The sequence below is a fragment of the Myxocyprinus asiaticus genome, chromosome 12, assembly GCF_019703515.2.
Source record: "Myxocyprinus asiaticus isolate MX2 ecotype Aquarium Trade chromosome 12, UBuf_Myxa_2, whole genome shotgun sequence".
NCBI lineage: Eukaryota > Metazoa > Chordata > Actinopteri > Cypriniformes > Catostomidae > Myxocyprinus > Myxocyprinus asiaticus.
In genome coordinates, this window is record NC_059355.1 from 51,234,881 (window position 1) to 51,254,373 (window position 19,493).

General features: G+C 39.3%; 1 protein-coding gene across 4 annotated transcripts in view; it reads left to right on the top strand.

Annotated features, from left to right (window-relative positions):
- LOC127449558 (rho GTPase-activating protein 40-like) overlaps positions 1 to 19,126 on the top strand; it is a 36,807-nt gene extending 17,681 nt beyond the window's left edge. For 3 of the 4 annotated variants that reach the window (XM_051713068.1, XM_051713067.1, XM_051713065.1), the window contains exons 4-15: positions 1,594 to 1,672; positions 2,139 to 2,293; positions 3,861 to 4,026; positions 4,135 to 4,226; positions 5,442 to 5,519; positions 5,918 to 6,077; positions 6,166 to 6,248; positions 9,368 to 9,577; positions 13,286 to 13,429; positions 13,944 to 14,089; positions 14,184 to 14,239; positions 15,078 to 19,126. In XM_051713068.1, coding sequence (XP_051569028.1) covers positions 1,594 to 1,672; positions 2,139 to 2,293; positions 3,861 to 4,026; positions 4,135 to 4,226; positions 5,442 to 5,519; positions 5,918 to 6,077; positions 6,166 to 6,248; positions 9,368 to 9,577; positions 13,286 to 13,429; positions 13,944 to 14,089; positions 14,184 to 14,239; positions 15,078 to 15,181 — 1,473 coding nt within the window. In that variant the 3' untranslated portion in view covers positions 15,182 to 19,126. Of the gene's footprint in view, positions 1 to 1,593; positions 1,673 to 2,138; positions 2,294 to 3,860; positions 4,027 to 4,134; positions 4,227 to 5,441; positions 5,520 to 5,917; positions 6,078 to 6,165; positions 6,249 to 9,367; positions 9,830 to 13,285; positions 13,430 to 13,943; positions 14,090 to 14,183; positions 14,240 to 15,077 lie in introns of those variants that run through there. The other variant, XM_051713069.1, reaches the window with a different exon arrangement.
- Positions 19,127 to 19,493: the final 367 nt, after the last annotated feature.

A 19,493-nucleotide genomic window follows, 5' to 3' on the forward strand; every position in this document is an offset into this window, starting at 1 on the left:
TCTCTCACTTTCTCTCTCATCAGCTGTCAGATGTGTAAGCGCGAGCAGTGAGGAAGTGCTTTGTCGTATAGATACTCAACTTAAGATGTTACAGATGTACCTTTCTAAACCTGTTAATTCGACATGCAAATGGTGTTTTACCACGTCTCCATAAGCGAGCGATAAAACTATATCGTTTCTGTTTATAATCAACAAAGCTGTTAACATTGCAAGCGCGTGACGGCGAACGCCTTGTTATTCATAATGCAAGAAAGGCAGAAATAGCAAAAATACTTTGCGTAATGTACCAGCTGCATGATGAAGAGAGACACTTAAACACCTGTTACATCTCTCATCTCCATCTCTAGTTCCATGCAGGGTCGGAAATGAACGGAGGCTCTGGGCAAAAGAGATTCCATTGCAGTCTGATATAGTTCCAAATGTATATATCCATCGCGTTCTTCATTTGAATACATTATTTGTTTCGTGCCGTCCATTGTACAGATGTTGCCGAGTCAGTGGCGGATGTTCACACCATAAACGCGCACAGACGGGCACTCTGCTTTTCACGCTTTGCTCAGTTCAGTGTCAAGCTCGCGCTAAAAATACCAATTGCTACAATGTAGTTAATAACAATCTTAACAAAAATAATATCTATATGTGTTAAATAGCCTTGATGTTAAATAAAACGTTATTAATGATACAATAATAATTTTACAGAACATTAAACACTTCATATGTCTGACTAACGTTCATTGTTTTATTAAATTGGCATGAAGGAGCTGCTAAGTATTTTTTATAAGTTCCTCATTCCAAATCTGGAGAAATGCATCTACATCTACTGTGTCGGTGCATTTGTTTTGTAGGCTGTTAATTTAATAGCCAAAATATTTGGAAATATGTGAATGAGAAAAATAAATTTGTTTCAGGAACAATGCACATTATGCAATGTAGAGATCATGCAATTTTGTCATTATTGAAATATGCCATTTTAAAATGTAATTAATTGTTTAAATTAAAGTATCTGACATAAAAAATTATGACGGAGTCATAAGGCTAGAAAAAAATTACCTTTAAAAAAATGCCCCCGAAATGAGCCGTAAGGGGGGCAATGACCCCCCCCCCCCCCGTTATAATGCAGTGTTCTATTTTGGCACACGGCCCTCAGTCACGTTTGATTTTTGGCCCTTCATAGAAAAAACTTTGGGCACCTCTGGTTTAGATATTTTTATGAGAAAACAAGACAAAAACCCTCCATAAGAAAACGATTTGTGCAGTGTGCTGCTGTACAAACACTGATGTTTCCTTCAGGAAATGCAAATGTATTTTAACATTCAATTCATGCAAGAAATTACCCACATATCTGTTTTGGGTGTCATCTATGCAGATAAAGATGACATGTCTCAGATTTCCTCGCACAGATAACATAAAGAAAACATGTAAATGTGTCACTGTAATGATGTAATATGAGAGAAGGACAAGAAATCTGAAAGTCCATCCTGTCATTTGTGAAGTGAATGCCAGATCATATCAGTGTCCTGAAGAAACATTTCATTCGTGTGTGTGTGTGTGTGTGTGTGTGTGTGTGTGTGTAGTAACTCGTTCTTTCTTCAGTCCCCAGTTTCTGAGACACACAACAGTGAATCTGACACACACACAAACATGGAGAGCATCACAAAGACTCAACGATCAGGTACACACACCACACTGCAACACCCTGGCAACCACTCACAACACCCTAACAACATGGTGGCGAGTCTTGCACAGACAAACAACATGCACATTTCCTTGAGGAAAGAGAAAGATCTATCTCAATCATTGTAAACGATTATTATTTCCAGTGAGATTAAAACTTGAAAGTGTTTATGGTAGAATATGTTGGAAACACTCTGCTAATGCCATATCTGAAGCTGCTCTAGCTGTAAATATAAGAACACACAGTATGTGTATTTAATAACAGGAAAATGCACCCATGAGCTGTAAGAGCATTAATTATATTGTGATGCAGGAGAATGAATGTCGCGTGTGGCCTTTTAACACAACATACAATTTCCTGCCTTTTCACATGGAAATCACATTCAAATAGATCAGATAGCGAGCGCTTCCCACTGTCAATAGAGACGGCCATTAACACTACGTGTGTTTGTGTGTGTGTGTAGCTGTCAGTGTTCAGGACTCTATAGGAGCTCTACAGAAGGATGAGATCTTCATCACTGATGTGGCATATTGTGAACAAGCTGCTATTTTACTGAAACTTGCCAAACTACCACAGAACAACAGCAGCCAGTACAGAAGAGATGATGGAATTCTGCCGGTCAGTCTCTCTCTCTGTCTCTCTCTCTATCTGTCTGTCTGTCTATTTTAATTTTTAATTTTTTATTTTTTTCCCCAATTTGGAATGCCCAATTCCCAATGCACTCTAAGTCCTCGTGGTGGCGTAGTGACTAGTCTCAATCCGGGTGGTGGAGGACGAATCTCAGTTGCCTCCGAGTCTGAGACCAACAATCCGTGCATCTTATCACGTGGCTTGTTGAGCGCGTTACCGCGGAGACGTAGCGCATGTGGAGGCTTCGCGCTATTCTCCGCGGCATCCACGCACAACTCACCACGCGCCCCACCGAGAGCGAGAACCACATTATAGCGACCACGAGGAGGTTACCCCATGTGACTCTACCCTCCCTAGCAACCGGGCCAATTTGGTTGCTTAGGAGACCTGGCTGGAGTCACTCAGCACACCCTGGATTTGAACTTGCAACTCCAGGTGTGATAATCAGCAGACATGTTTTTAAGGACCAGAATTATCAACTGCAACTCGTCCTAGAGCTCTCAAGCTACATCCTCCAAAATTGGCACAGACCTTCACACTCTTCTGACTTAAGCTGCTTTTCCACCATCAGGCCGAATGGCTCTGAGCACGGTGAGAAGCGGTTACAGTAGCATTTCCACTTGAGCTCGGTTCGTCACGATATGATTACAAACCATTCTCGGCCCAGATTTCTCGGTTCGGTTTAGCTAACCGTGCTTAAACCTGCTCAACCGTACTGGTGGAATAGCTTTAGTATGGGGCGACACACGATTGGCAAAGTTCACTCTGGTGAGGTTAATAAAATGTAATAAAAAAAAAAAATTGGATGTTTGGTATACCTTCATGATTTTATGGTGATGGTTTAACTAGTATTGTACATTATCTTTTCTATATACAGCACCTTTTTCATCAGTGTGGTAGATTATGCTAGCTCATTAAAACTCATAATATATCATCACAATACTCGTATAATATCTTGTCAATAAGTGTCCTTTTTAGCTAGTCTGTGAAGTTTTACCTTTCGGTGAGTTCATGTCCAGTGGTAAACACAAGCCCTCAGCAAATGATGGGAAACTTCTCAGCTTTTTCTCTTTTTCCTGTGTATTAGCAGAACAAAACTAGGGGAAAGCAGTCCTTAAACTGGAATATCGTCCTCCATAGTGCTCTCGCTCCAATGTTTATGCCAACTGACATATTTGTTATGTACATTCGAACACCACAGTGGAAAAAGAAACCGCAACCAACTGTCCCAGATCAGTAAGGAATGGCACGGTTTTGCAACGAGAACCGTTCGGCCTGATGGTGGAAAAGCATTTTAAGTTAATCTTTTCTTTTAAGTGAATCCGTCTGTTCAGTTCATTACTTGGTCATTAGGAGTCACCAATTTGCACACCCCAGAAAAGTACGGCAAGTTTATTTTTTTATAAATCCCTGCGTGTCCGTTTTGTGCATACCAACATTTCAGGGCACAGGTCAACTAGTAAACTTTAAAGAATGATGTCACAGCACCATTATAGAACTGATCTCCATCCATCAGCAGTATTGGATATCTCACCTTCGGTCTCTGTGTCATCAGAGGGTGATCTGTCCTCGGTGTCGTTTGGGTGTGACGCGGGTCGTGGATCTCTCACATCAGGACATGAAGAAGGTCCGTCAGCTAGCTTTGATAGACATGACAGCGCTGTGCGACCTGCTGGAGCTTGAGGTCAAACGACACAAAACCTGCAAGAGGAAGATTCCTGGTGAGTGAGTGATTTATTGTGTAATCTCATGTGAAAGAGACTGATCTTTATTAATGCAGTGAAAACAGAAAGTACAGACAGAACTCTCAAATTTCTCCATTGTGTCAGAGAGCTGTTTGTTTGGCGTTCCTCTCGCCTCATTGGTGGAAAACGATCAGAAGATCAGACCCAACATTCAGGTCCCTCTCTTCCTTCAAGCAGTGAGTCATGACATCACTTCCTGTAACACCTCTTATGCTGTGCCTCATGCAACTTGAAAAGTCAGAATAGAGCAACACTTGAAATCAGACTTCCATATATGCAGTAATAAGGGAATGAAATGTACATTATACAAACAGAGCACACTGCGTAAGAAACGTATATATCGATATATAATGATATATTGGTTCAACAGGTCAATCAGTGCCGATAGTTGCTTTTTGGAAGGATCGGTTAATGGCAAAGTTTTTTTTTTTTATTCGTGATTAACAGTCACGTGGGGATTTGCTGCATCTAAATCTTTCATTATTTTTTTTATTTTATTTTTTTATCCCCTTTTCTCCCAATTTTGGAACGCCCAATTCCCACAACTTAGTAGGTCCTCATGGTGGCGCGATTACAAGTCTCAGTTGCCTCCGCTTCTGAGACCGTCAGTCCGCGCATTTTATCACGTGACTCGTTGTGCATGACACCGCGGAGACTCACAGCATGTGGAGGCTCATGCTACTCTCCACGATCCACACACAACTTACCACACGCCCCATTGAGAGCGAGAACTACTAATCACGACCACAAGGAGGTTACCCCATGTGACTCTACCCTCCCTAGCAACCAGGCCAATTTGGTTGCTTAGGAGACCTGGCTGAAGTTACTCAGCACCACTCCAGGGGTGGTAGTCAGTGCCAATACTCGCTGAGCTACCCAGGCCCCTAAATCTTTCATCATTGACAATTTTCATCCATATTTTTAATCCTCAATTCAATGCATATTTTATTAAGATAATAAAGTGATCTGTCTGGGCCCATCATAGCAAGGAAAGACTATGGCATGTTTTTAACATTCTATTAATCGATTTTAAATTGATTATCATCCGTTCCCATCACCTTACGCATTGGTACTGGCAAAACACACTATCAGTCGACCTCTATACTGTATGTTTAGATATTATTATGACATCATGGGACACCAATGTACAGTCTAATCCTTACTATTTGAATTGCTTCACTGCAATCACTGTAATTTGCATGCTGCTTCATATGCTATTTTGAGAATATAGTAAGTTGTATACAGAGTGTACTGAGCAGTATGTAGTAAGCAATACACTAGTATTCCATTCAGAGTATAGTGCATATCAACCAGAGCTCATATACAGTGTTTATTCCTTATAGAGAATCTCAGGTGTTCTGTACATTAATATTTTAATTTCTCTGTTGTAGCTTCTGTCATTTCTAGAGAAGAAAGGTCTCGATTCTGAAGGGATTCTGCGGGTTCCAGGATCTCAATCCAGAATTAAAGTCAGTTTAATCTCATATTCACTGTATGATTTTATCATTATGTAACATATAAATCATCATATTCCAAAGAAATCAATGCCTGTTGATTTGTTAACAACATACTGTATTTATGATGTTTTTAGGTGATTTACTGTATATTAAAATAGATGTGGTAAACAGTTCACTAACAAAAATAAAGTACTGAAATCACCATAGGTATGCTGTGGTTTTTGGACATGCATTTACCGTTTAAATACCATGACATATGAGTATGGTAATTATTCAGTACTATGGCTTAAATTAAAATACCACCTGACACAATCATAGTACTGTGGGGCCACCATATAAAAGGGATTTTATGCATTACTGATGAAGAAACTGATGCGAGTGTGTGGCTCAGTTGAGTTGTGTTGTTGTAGGTGTTGCAGCAGAAGTTGGAGAAGTCGTTTTATGGCGGTTCGTTCAGTTGGGATGATGTCAGTCCAAATGACGCCGCGGCTCTGCTCAAGAAATTCATCCGAGAGCTGCCAGCGCCGCTTCTGACCGTCGAACACCTCAACACATTCAGCGCTGTGAGAGGTGTGATAGACTGTCTGCTGTACTGTCAGTTAGTGATATAACAATAAATGTGTTCTGTGTCTTATAGAGACAGTCATGTGTTTTACAGATATTTCTGAACTGAAGCAGAAGTTACATGTGTTAAATCTGCTGATCCTGCTGCTGCCAGAGCCAAACAGAAACACACTCAAGGTACAAAACACACACACACACACACACACACACACACACACACACACACAACATAAACACACTCAAGGTACAAAACACATACACACACACACACACACAACAGAAACACACTTAAGGTACAAAACACACACATACACACACACACAACAGAAACACACTTAAGGTACAAAACACACACACAGACACACACACACAGACATACACACACAGCAGAAACACACTTAAGGTACAAAACACATACAGGTGCATCTCAATAAATTAGAATGTCGTGGAAAAGTTCATTTATTTCAGTAATTCAACTCAAATTGTGAAACTCGTGTATTAAATAAATTCAATGCACACAGACTGAAGTAGTTTAAGTCTTTGGTTCTTTTAATTGTGATGATTTTAGCTCACATTTAACAAAAACCCACCAATTCACTATCTCAAAAAATTAGAATATGGTGACATGCTAATCAGCTAATCAACTCAAAACACCTGCAAAGGTTTCCTGAGCCTTCAAAATGGTCTCTCAGTTTGGTTCACTAGGCTACACAATCATGGGGAAGACTGCTGATCTGACAGTTGTCCAGAAGACAATCATTGACACCCTTCACAAGGAGGGTAAGCCACAAACATTCATTGCCAAAGAAGCTGGCTGTTCACAGAGTGCTGTATCCAAGCATGTTAACAGAAAGTTGAGTGGAAGGAAAAAGTGTGGAAGAAAAAGATGCACAACCAACCGAGAGAACCGCAGCCTTATGAGGATTGTCCAGCAAAATCGATTCAAGAATTTGGGTGAACTTCACAAGGAATGGGCTGAGGCTGGGGTCAAGGCATCAAGAGCCACCACACACAGACGTGTCAAGGAATTTGGCTACAGTTGTCGTATTCCTCTTGTTAAGCCACTCCTGAACCACAGACAACGTCAGAGGCGTCTTACCTGGGCTAAGGAGAAGAAGAAATGGACTGTTGCCCAGTGGTCCAAAGTCCTCTTTTCAGATGAGAGCAAGTTTTGTATTTCATTTGGAAACCAAGGTCCTAGAGTCTGGAGGAAGGGTGGAGAAGCTCATAGCCCAAGTTGCTTGAAGTCCAGTGTTAAGTTTCCACAGTCTGTGATGATTTGGGGTGCAATGTCATCTGCTGGTGTTGGTCCATTGTGTTTTTTGAAAACCAAAGTCACTGCACCCGTTTACCAAGACATTTTGGTGCACTTCATGCTTCCTTCTGCTGACCAGCTTTTTAAAGATGCTGATTTCATTTTCCAGCAGGATTTGGCACCTGCCCACACTGCCAAAAGCACCAAAAGTTGGTTAAATGACCATGGTGTTGGTGTGCTTGACTGGCCAGCAAACTCACCAGACCTGAACCCCATAGAGAATCTATGGGGTATTGTCAAGAGGAAAATGAGAAACAAGAGACCAAAAAATGCAGATGAGCTGAAAGCCACTGTCAAAGAAACCTGGGCTTCCATACCACCTCAGCAGTGCCACAAACTGATCACCTCCATGCCACGCCGAATTGAGGCAGTAATTAAAGCAAAAGGAGCCCCTACCAAGTATTGAGTACATATACAGTAAATGAATATACTTTCCAGAAGGCCAACAATTCACTAAAAATGTTTTTTTTATTGGTCTTATGATGTATTCTAATTTGTTGAGATAGTGAATTGGTGGGTTTTTGTTAAATGTGAGCCAAAATCATCACAATTAAAAGAACCAAAGACTTAAACTACTTCAGTCTGTGTGCATTGAATTTATTTAATACAAGAGTTTCACAATTTGAGTTGAATTACTGAAATAAATGAACTTTTCCACGACATTCTAATTTATTGAGATGCACCTGTATATACACATACACACACACACACACACACATACTGTATACACACACACACACACACACACACACACACAACAGAAACACACTTAAGGTACTAAACACACACAGATACACACACACATACACACACACACACACACACACACACAACAAAAACACTCTTAAAGAACACAACACACACACACACACACAACAGAAACACACTTAAAGAACACAATACACACACATACACACACACACACACACACACACACACACACAACAGAAACATACTTAAAGAACACAATACACACACACACATACACACACAATACACATACACACACACACACACACACACACACACACATATACACACACATACATATTTGTCTACATTAGTGCAGAGTTTCTATTGTCTTTTAATGTTTTTATACTGAGCTAATGATATTTTCTATCCCTTAAAGCTACACCTAACCCTTGCACAACCTTTGTTTTTACCTCGTCATTAAGACGTTATTTAGTTTGTTTATGACGCTGTATTCCTCATGGGGACTGTTGGCTGCTCCTCACAATGTCAGAGATTTCTGGGTTATTTCATGTCAACTTTAGTAACTTCTTTGGCTAATATTTTTTATAATATTTTCTGCTTAGATTTTGTTAATACATTTTCAGAAGATAGATAAACATAAATGATCATGAGAGCCAAAATATTAAATGCCATGAATCAGTATTTACTGAGTAATCCATTATTTTGTAGAGGGGGTCAAAGTGACATTTTTCTCCTTAGATTTTGGATTTTCAGAGCTAAATATTTCTTTCTCCAGAAAAAAAAAAAAAAAAACTAATTTGGATCCTGGGACCGCTGGTTGAGTCGACATGGAATGACCCTTCAGGTTTTACTATCATTTTGGCGACACTCAGTAACACATTGTAGGAGAAAACCTGACCCACACACATTCACATTAAATTAAATCTACGTATTATTTTCTCAAGCTTAAATAACCGTATCCGACCACAGCTGATGAGTCACGTCTGACACAACATGTGGGCGCGTGTGTGTTTCCACAGCTCTTTATATAACTGTGTCTTTATGATAAACTCTTTCTGCTGTTGAAGTTAACACCGTTCACAACCCATTTCACTTCCGTAATGTGCCTGATCAGTGGTACTTCAACAACAAATGCTTACGGCAACATTTCCTCAACAATGATCTAGCTTTATTCTTTACAATACAAGGAAAGGTGTCAGAAATGATAAGCTGACAAACTGCAAAGAAAGTCTGAATATTGTGAATATTTCTCTCTCTCTTTCTTCAGGCTCTGTTGGAGTTTCTCAGTAAAGTCGTCTCTTTTGAGCATCAGAACCGTATGAATCTGTGGGCCGTCTCCACCATCATGGCTCCAAATCTCTTCCTACATAAAGCCGTGCCGAGCAAACTCTCAGTAGACGGTCAAGAGAAAGGCCAGGCGGAGCGAGCGGCTGATATCATGAGACTCCTCATTCGCTACCAGGACCTGCTGTGGACGGTAAAGAGCTTCAGTCTTCTTGTCCACGTCCACTTCCTTTAGTTGCGCTCCTGGGGCAGTGGTAGCTCAGCGGTTAAGGCTCTGGGTTACTGATCAGAAGGTCGGGGGTTCAAGCCCCAGCACTGCCAAGATGCCACTGTTGGGCCCTTGAGCAAGGCCCTTGACCCTATCTGCTCCAGGGGCGCCGTATCATGGCTGACCCTGCACTCTGACCCCAGCATAGCTGGGATATGTGAAAAAGAAGAATTTCACTGTATATGTGCAAATGTATAATGTGTGATAAATAAAGATAATTATTAAAATTATTAATTATTCTTCTTCCTTTGCACTAGGGGTGTAACAGTTCAAATTTCTCACGGTTCTGTTTGTATCACGGTTTTAGGGTCATGGTTTCGGTACTGTTCGGTTTTTTCATGTTCAGAAAAAAATATAAAAGTACAAATATTCTATTTCAGGAGATTGGCCCTCACTACAAATCACCATGGTTTTACTACAGTAACCATAGTTTAACCATGGTATTTGTAGTAAAATCACAGTAACCAATAAATTACAATATTTATGGTTACAATACTATAGTAAAATCAAGGTTACTATATGGAAACTACAGTATGACTGTTGTAAAACAATGATTAATTGTATCAAAACTATGATTTCTGCCAATAAAACAATGATGACAGCAGTCATTGTTACATTGTTACTATGGCTACTACAATATTACTATAGTAAAACCATGGTTACTATATGGCTTCTACAGTATTACTGCATAAAACCATGGTTATTTTTCATTAGGGTACTTAACTAAAAAAAAAAAAATGTTCCCCCTCTAATTAGTAACTCAACATTTTAACTTAATACCTGCATTATTACACTACATGCATCAACATCAATGTATATTCAACGTTCAGAATCTGTACATCACTATAGAAGAAATAAACTTGCTGTTAAAATGAATATGAGAATGGATGTTGTAACGCGACTCGAGTATTTTAATCATACGCTGAAATCCCACATCTTCATCAATGGGGGGTGGGGGGCTTGAACCTCCCCTGAAGGACTTTAAAACAAGATGTTGGGGGGTCGTAGAATGTACTCGTAATATGAAGCTTGTATTGTAAATATGTACATTTCTATAGCTCTGCTTGATTTTAAATTGTAATCTGGGCCACCCCTAAAGTGGGCCATACCGTTGACATTGCCTGAGGGGTCCAAGTGACACGCATTCATTCCGTGCATGGACGGAGCGCAGCGAATATAAGTGTCTAAAATGCTTGTGTACATTTCTGCTGAATGATAAAGTTTACCCTCTTTAACTTAAAGCTGTTGATTCGAATGGATGAATTAAGCTGTTTTCTGAAATAATGAAAAATAACCACAAATCTAACGACAAAGCTGAAATCAAATACCTGTCAATCAAACACGCTTGGAAGTTGCGTTCGTTACTATAGCAATAACAGGCAGTGGGTGCGTTTTCTCAGAATCATCATTGGCCTGTAGAAAGAATAAAAAGAAACAAAACTGAAATGAAAATAAGATAAAAGTTCTCACGTCGTACAGAATAACATAATTAATAAAATCAACTCATTTTTCTGCTTTAAATATCCTGATGGTAGCGTTGTAAGAAACAACCCTACTCATAAATGCACTGTTTGACCAGAGAAAAAGTTCAGTTAAGCCCTATAATGATAGAGAATTATAGCAACATGGAGTGATATTTGCAACAAATAAATAAATCCTTCCTTTTGGCGTTGGTTGTGCCCCACCTCCAATATATTTCAACAGTGCTCCTAGGGAAGTTTCATAAGAGTACAGAATGTTATTTTAACAACATAAATTATTATACACAGCAGCAAGCCATCTGTACACCTAAAACAACAACTCTTAATCTATAACTAGCTAATTGAGGCATAATGATATTGGAATATAATAGCACCCCAAAATGGTAGGCTAATGTAAATAATGTTAAGCTGTTATCAGTACCAAGTTTATGGAACAGATTCCCAAAAACTTCAATCTAAAACTAGCTAAGTGATATGTTGTATTATAAAATATTAAGATGTCAAGGCTATTTACGGATGATTAATCAAACGTGATATGCTACCTAAGCTATGGCTGTGTCTCATTTGGAAGGCTGCATGCTAGGTAGGATGCGTCCTTTGAAGGCTGCAGAATACCGAAGGACCTCCTTTAAACAAGCCTCGTTTAAACGAGCCGGCCTTCGTAGGACAAACGGAAACGTAACATGGTTGCTATGACAGCACGCCACTCTTTAACAAGCGCGAGCGCTTTGAGTGAGAAGGGAACAAAGTCTCTTTGGAAGGGAGTGTGTGAGGTAAAATTTAGGAGAGTTATAATGATGTAGAGAGAAAAGAAAATAGATTTTACATGTGTACTTTTAGTCTAATACTTTCTTTTAATTATATATTAATATAATTATACATATTATATACTCTGCACCCATCTACTGAGGTACTTCAACTTGGGAATTAACATTACTTGCGTTTGAACATCATATTTACGGGCAAATTCGCCGTAATTTCCGTTGAAGCAAAGAATTGTGGGTTGTAAGTGCCCACGAAGGATACGCCTCATGCATCCTCCGAATTCCTGTGAAAGAAGGTCGCATTCGAAGGCTGCATTCGAAGTGTCCTACTCGCTTTTCTGAAACGAGACAGCCTTGATGACGTATACGGCCGACAAATGCGACCTCCGGAGGACGCATCCTTCCAAACAAGACACAGCCTATGTTAACTAACTAGCCAGCTAACGTTAGCTCACAACATAGCCTAGCTACTTAACATACCTTTATCTTGCTGTTTTTTCTCTTCCTCGGTTTTCTTCTTTTTCCTTTTCTCTGCACCAGAGGGATATGTCCTTTTTTGTGACATTGCTGTTTTGCTGCAGCCTCTTCAATCAACGAACTGTCTGTGCTTGCATGCTGCAGCCCGTTAACATAATATTGCGTTTAATATTGCATTTTTGTATAATTACCATTGTCCATTTCACAAAACAAAAAAATCAAGCTGTCAATTCATGTGCTCTTGGGGGCCTCCTGGTCGCCACGGGGGGTCTAAGCAGCCGCTTAGTTCGCTTATGCCTTGGCGAACACTCTCTCATGGCGAAATCGTCAGGATTCGTACGACTTTCCTAAACTTGGCTAATTTGTATGATATCGTGCGACTGCACTCATTTGAATTCCAACGACTTTCACTATAGCCAATGACGTCGCTGAACATCGTTTCCATCTAATACGCTACAATTACTTGCTTCTATCACACACAGCCGCTTCCTATCATGTTCACACACTCTACTGATTGGTTAAGTTTAGATAAGGGGTTTGGGTAAGGGCATAATATTAATAAGTATGTCCTTAACGCCTCGTGCATGGAACTCGCGCTTACTTCCACATTAGACATCCGGGAATTTGCATGTGATGAATTCGAGTTCTTGTCAACGCTCTTGTAATTGACCGCAAAAAGAAAAAGTTCCCAGAAAGGAGACTTGAATGACACAGGGGTTTCTTTATCTGCAGCTTGTTTTCTCCGCTTGCCATTCTGCCAACTAACGTGTGCAGAACTGTGATGTCATCAATTGATTTAACATACTAACAGTTAATAGCAGTTAATAACCCTAATCCTTTTGCCCTGGTGAATTTTTAGATCCTGTTCTACAGTGTGTGTGTTTGGATCTAAAGTGTTTATTCTTCTGTAGGTTCCTAACTTCCTGATGAGTCAAGTGAGAAAACTGAACGAGAACAGCAACCGGCGCTATCAGTTCTACGACAAACGCATCAAAAACCTGCTGAGGAAGATCCACACGGACAGCAAAGACAAAGCCGACAAGAACTTAGCTGAGGTGAGAGAGACAAACGAGGATAAAAGTTGAGAAGAGAGAGTGTTCGCTCGTGCTGTTGGCGTGAGAGCGACAGATCGTGCTTGTGAGAGGATAAAGAGATCAAACTGATCCATTTAGAGGAGTTTAATCTCATGAACACAGATTGAGTGTGTATGTGTACTGACCTTGATTGACAGACATCTGAATCACCAGACAAACATACACATGGACGCTCAGGTAGTGTAGGATCTGACCGTACTGTATCCCACTTACAATACAGCTACTTAAATAACATGAAATATTGATTGAAAGTAAATTATTTTATTATTTGAGACGAGTGTGCAGTGATATGAGAAACATGACAGTATCACAGCTATGTAGTTAAATCTCTTTCCAGTCAATTATACAGTTTAACGCTCATTATACACGAATATTTGACCACAGAATGCAGCCATTGACCAATCACAATCAAGTATTCTAGAGATATACGTAATTTATTGATCAATGTATTGATGAGTTCTTTTCTTGTCCTCAGCGGTGTCGTACTGTAAAGATCCAGCTAGGTGACGTGAGTTTCTCGATGGAGTTTCGTCTCACAGTTAACTCTCGCGCTGCTGATCTGCTGTCACAGTTTTATAAAGAACTACACACCTCTGACAACAGCAGGGGAATCATCAGACGGTATGAACACAAACCACAGTTTGAAAGAGCAGAGGATCACATACACATGCAAATCAAATATTAATTGCATTTTTTTTACATTTCCCACGCACAGAAATGGCTCAACAAACTACCCAGACTGTGCCATTTATGAAGTAGGTGGAAATATTGGTAAGTTGGAACAGATTTCAAATCTGTGATTCATCAATATACAGTACAAACATACAGTCAGTGACCCCAAGAAGCATTTGGACACTTTAGTCACACATTGCATTAAATAGCAAAATATCAAAGTTTAATTTTAGAGAACAATAGCAAGAATCAATTAGGTTTGAAATGAGAAACAATAGATATTAGATATTTTTTTATCTAGTGCAATGACATTCCCTCTTTTTTATGACTTAAAAGGAATATTCAGGTTTATTAAAAAGTTCTAGTGAGTCACTTACAATGGAAGTCAATGGGGTCAATTTTTGGAGGGTTTAAAGGCAGAAATGTGAAGATTATAATTTTATAAAAGCACTTACATTAATTCTTCTGTTAAAACATCGTGGATTATTTGAGCTGTAAAGTTGTTTAGATTTTACAGTCATGTTTTTGCCATTATGTCGTCATGGTAACAAAGTTGTAAAATTGTCTATATCTTTCCACAGATGCGGTTAGTAAGTGATTTAATCACAGTAAAATCATGTTAACACACCTATTGTTTATGTCTTGTGTCTATACTTTTGAAACAGTGAGTATTTTAATGTTTACAGATTATTGACCCCATTGACTTCCATTGTAAGTGTCTCACTGGAACACACATTTGTGCTTTTTTAAAGAAAGAGAGGAACGAGTCAAAATATATTTTTGTGGTAATCAGCATTATGCCACAAATGCTGTCGACTGAGTTGAACCCGGAATATTCCTTTAAGTGCCCAAATGCTTTTTGATGCCATCATATTTTTCCTATTATGTATATTATTTGTTTCTCATGTCTAAATGTTTATGTTGTTCTGTGGCTCAGGTGAACACTGTCTGGATCCAGAAACACATTTGTTTGACCTGTATAACAACAACCCGAGTGGAGAGTGGATTATTAAACTGAAGTCTGCCAGCAGAGGGCTGTAGAGACACATGAGACACAAACACTCCTCCATCTGTTCCCTTTATAGCTCATCCACTTCATTGTCACAATGCAAATGAAACCAAGAGAGCTTTCACACACATACACATATGCATACGATTGTAAGCGTGACTTTGAGGTTTGTATCATTGACTTTCATCTCACTCAGAAGCTGTGAGATGCTGATGAGAATGATACAGAGGATGCCATACTGTTACTGATGTGATGAAGCTGGACTTCTGTGTTTGATTTGGACATTTTTGCGTTTGTGTTTTGATGATGAACGGCCGCTTGAGATTGTACGCATTATTGCACCATTAATTATCATTATTTATTATTTAACTGCTAGTGCGTAATTGTGTTTGATTATGTGAGATGAATGAATATCTGAGGTGCCATTTTGTACATATCTTGTGCCTCAGTATTAAAGACATGAAGGTTTCAGATTTCTACCACATTTCTAGAAATCTCTACAATGTTGCTGTAGCTCTTTCTAGCTACAAGGCATCTTTTAAAGCTAAACGTGCACTCTATTTCGACTGTTTTCATCAAAATGATCTGTTTTTGTACGATATTGAACTGTTTTGAAATCTTTTTGATACAATTTGTATTAAGACACTAACCTCATGATTGAGGCTCACACATTCAGAGATATTATTATGTTACACACACACACACACACACACACACACACACATTTGTCATTATAACAGCTCATATAGTTCTGTCAGAGAGTTGTGCGAGTGCTAGTGAAATTGTGTTGTGTAATAGTGTATAACATCCATCAAACACTGTCACGCCTCTTCCTGCTCAACAAACACACACACACACATACATGCGCACACACTCACACACACACACACACATACATACACACACACACACACTCATACACACACACACACACATATACATACACACACACACATACTCATACACACACACACACACACATATCACACGCACACACACACGCACACACACACACATACACACACATCACATGCACACACACTCACACACACACACACATATACATACACACACACACATACTCATACACACACACACACACATATCACACGCACACACACACGCACACACACACACATACACACACATCACATGCACACACACTCACACACACATACACACACACACACACACACTCACACACACATACACACACACACACACACACACATATCACATGCACACACACACACACACACACACACACACACACACAGTGAGAGAATGTGTAAATGTTAAGCATCAGATTTTAGTCTCCAGCTCTATAGTGCACTTGATGCAAAGCACTTGAGAAGTATTACCTATAAATGATTTATGGAATTTAAAGTTCTAACCAAAAGAATCTACAAAGTAGATTTTGATATTTCTGAAGAATGTGTTGTTTGCCAATGCAAAACCGCCATGATTCTTGGGTGTTGTAAGTGGTTTGAGGGAATTCCTATGCGGTTACTAGGGTGTTCTGGTTGGTTGCTGAGTGGTTTCTTACTAACCCAAATCAAAAGAGTCTCTATAGTATTATGGTCTCTAGATATAGCTCAAGACCCTCCTTCAATGCCAGGATGTCCCATGTTTTGGCTGAAATGACGATGCACCTATTGTCTCATATTTTAGCAGCGAAAATGAAAATCGTAAGTCTGATCGCTTAGAAAAGTACTAGCACACCTGTCTTCAACAAGCTGCGTGATTTGAGGTGTCTTAAGCCGCTTTTCCACCATCAGGCCAAACCGTTCTTGTGTGGAACAGTGCTATGACCTATGACCAGTCCTGAATGGACTGACTGTGCAAATGACCAATCTTGAGTCGCTACGTCAATAAAAGTGTTCCTCCAGCACGGTTCTCAGTCCTGAGTGGGCCAAAATATCCATACTTCCCTGCTATGTCCGAATCCTAAGTATTCATAAAACAGAAAGCGAGAAATATCCGGATGATCAGCTATTTCCGGCGAGATTCTGAAGTGCGGATCGACTGGACACTTTACGATCCCATTATCCCTCTGGAGCTGAGGTGACGTCACGTTCAACACGCCATATAATAAATAAAAAGTTGGACAACCGCGAGTTGGACGGCTCTATTCAACTGTAGGTGTGATGTATATAACAAGAGAGTTGTTTCTTGTGCTTAAGTGGTGCTTGTTTAACAAAACCAGAGTTAATTATTTTCACCGTTTGTTGTTATTAGGTCATATATTCATGTCATCGGTCAATACCCATGTCCTCAGATGAAGTATGTCCGCACTCTATTCATACTACCTACATGAGTACCCAAAGAATGTACTTTTTTACTGGCCAAAAAGTGCATCCTTCATCAAAAGCAGAAGATTTTCTGACAGTAAGCTATTTTGGACGCAGGTAAACACATATGCGAGCGCTTAGCCATCGCATTGCCAACACGTGGCCCAGTTGAACATGCGTAACGTGCGTTCCTGCATGACCGTGGAGGGAACAAAACTCAGTACTCTTTTGTATGTACTGGATGTGTTAATAAAGAGCTGTTCAGGTTGTAGTCCAAAAACCCGGAAGACAATTAGGATTTTCGAACCATGGGTTCCCTCGGGAATTTCCTTTGGGTTTTTTTAGAATAGGGATTTTCAAATTACGATTAAAATAAAGCCTAGTCACAGTTTACGTGACACACAGTCAGACCTCAAACAATAGTTTTGAAGCTACTGTGTTTTTTAAAAACATATGTTGCTATCACAATGCTAATTATGGACTACAACTCCCATCAGCCTGTGAGCTACTTGCTTTACGAAATGGACGACTGTTGTAGTCCTTATTTAGCAACAGGTTAGCAACATGCATTTTTAATAGACACAATGATTTAGCCATATGGTTCTATTTTGCAAAGTTGCTATAAATCTATTGACTTTCAGTAATTGCTCAGCAATATTATCTTCAAACTGTTGCTCCGCCATGACTTGGAAAGTAGACTTGAAAGAGAAAACTCACCGTTGAAGTGTGCAGGTCACACTAACCGTGCTATAGAGCCCCTTGTTACAATATTGAGAAAGCAATGCATACTTGCTTTGTGTTAAGAATTACGGTCTGGCACATTTTGGAACACAACTACGCACAAAATTGAGCTTGTTGAGTATGTTTCGACCTTAACTGTGCTGAGAAATGATTTGTAATAGAACCATACCGAACCGTGCTCATGAGGAACTGCTACTGGAACCATTACTCGTTACGTTACTGGAAAATAGTGATGCTTGACTTATTAAATACCAGTAATAAAACCTGTAATAAACCCCAACAAAACCAGAACTGAACATTCAACACTTAACAAAACATAACCAACATGTGTTATGTATCAGTACTGTTGTATTCGACATGTATGGCATTTGAACACAATACACACGAGATGTCAGCGCAGTGTAGTGTTGTGTAGTGTTGTGTAGTGTGTGTGCATGTCACAGTTGGTTGGTCAGGGACAAAGACGCCAGAAGAATCTGCTGTCAGCAGTAATAATCAGATCTGGGTCACCACTGGAGCCCCCCACCACACTCACACTGACGCCCGCGGCGACACATGCACAACTTCCCATACACACACACATGTATATGTTCATCTCATACAGGATACATGTGTTCACATTAAAGATCATATGCTCAGATATCTAACCAGCTAATGTAAAAAACTGAACTCACATGCAAGATGAATTGAACTGTTTGTTTTTTCTGTGACATGAACATAAAGTGAGTGGCATGTAAAATACAAATGTTGACCATTTTTCTGCATTCTCTGAATGGACAGTGTTTTCTTTTCCAAGTCTTATAATCAATATTTCTCTCGAGCAGAACAATGTGTTCTGTCTTACAAACTAAAGCTCTTCCAATGTGAAAGATATTGAAGTAAATGCTTGTATGTGACTGCAGCTTGTGTGAAAGGTTTTGTATTTGTGATGTAATAAAATGACTTAAATGGACGTGTTTGTTGATTGAATGTTCATCGTGATGGTCAAAAGGGTGAATTCAGTCTAATTCCAGCTCATTTAAAAAATCACTTTTCTTCATCAGTATTTTTGTCTTGTTTTCCAGTAAAAATATCTAAACATCCTTAAAACAACAAATTTACTTGAGGAGTAATATTGCAAGATTATACACATTATTGTCGTAAGCATAACTCTAACAAAATGTAGTGATGATTATGCTTAAAATAAGAGAAAAAATATATTCCAATGGGGTAAAAAAATAAATAAATAAATTGTCAAATATATTCTCTGAAATCAAGTCTTAATATGTCCTATTATTTCAGTTCATCTTGTTTTAAGGATGTGTAAATATTT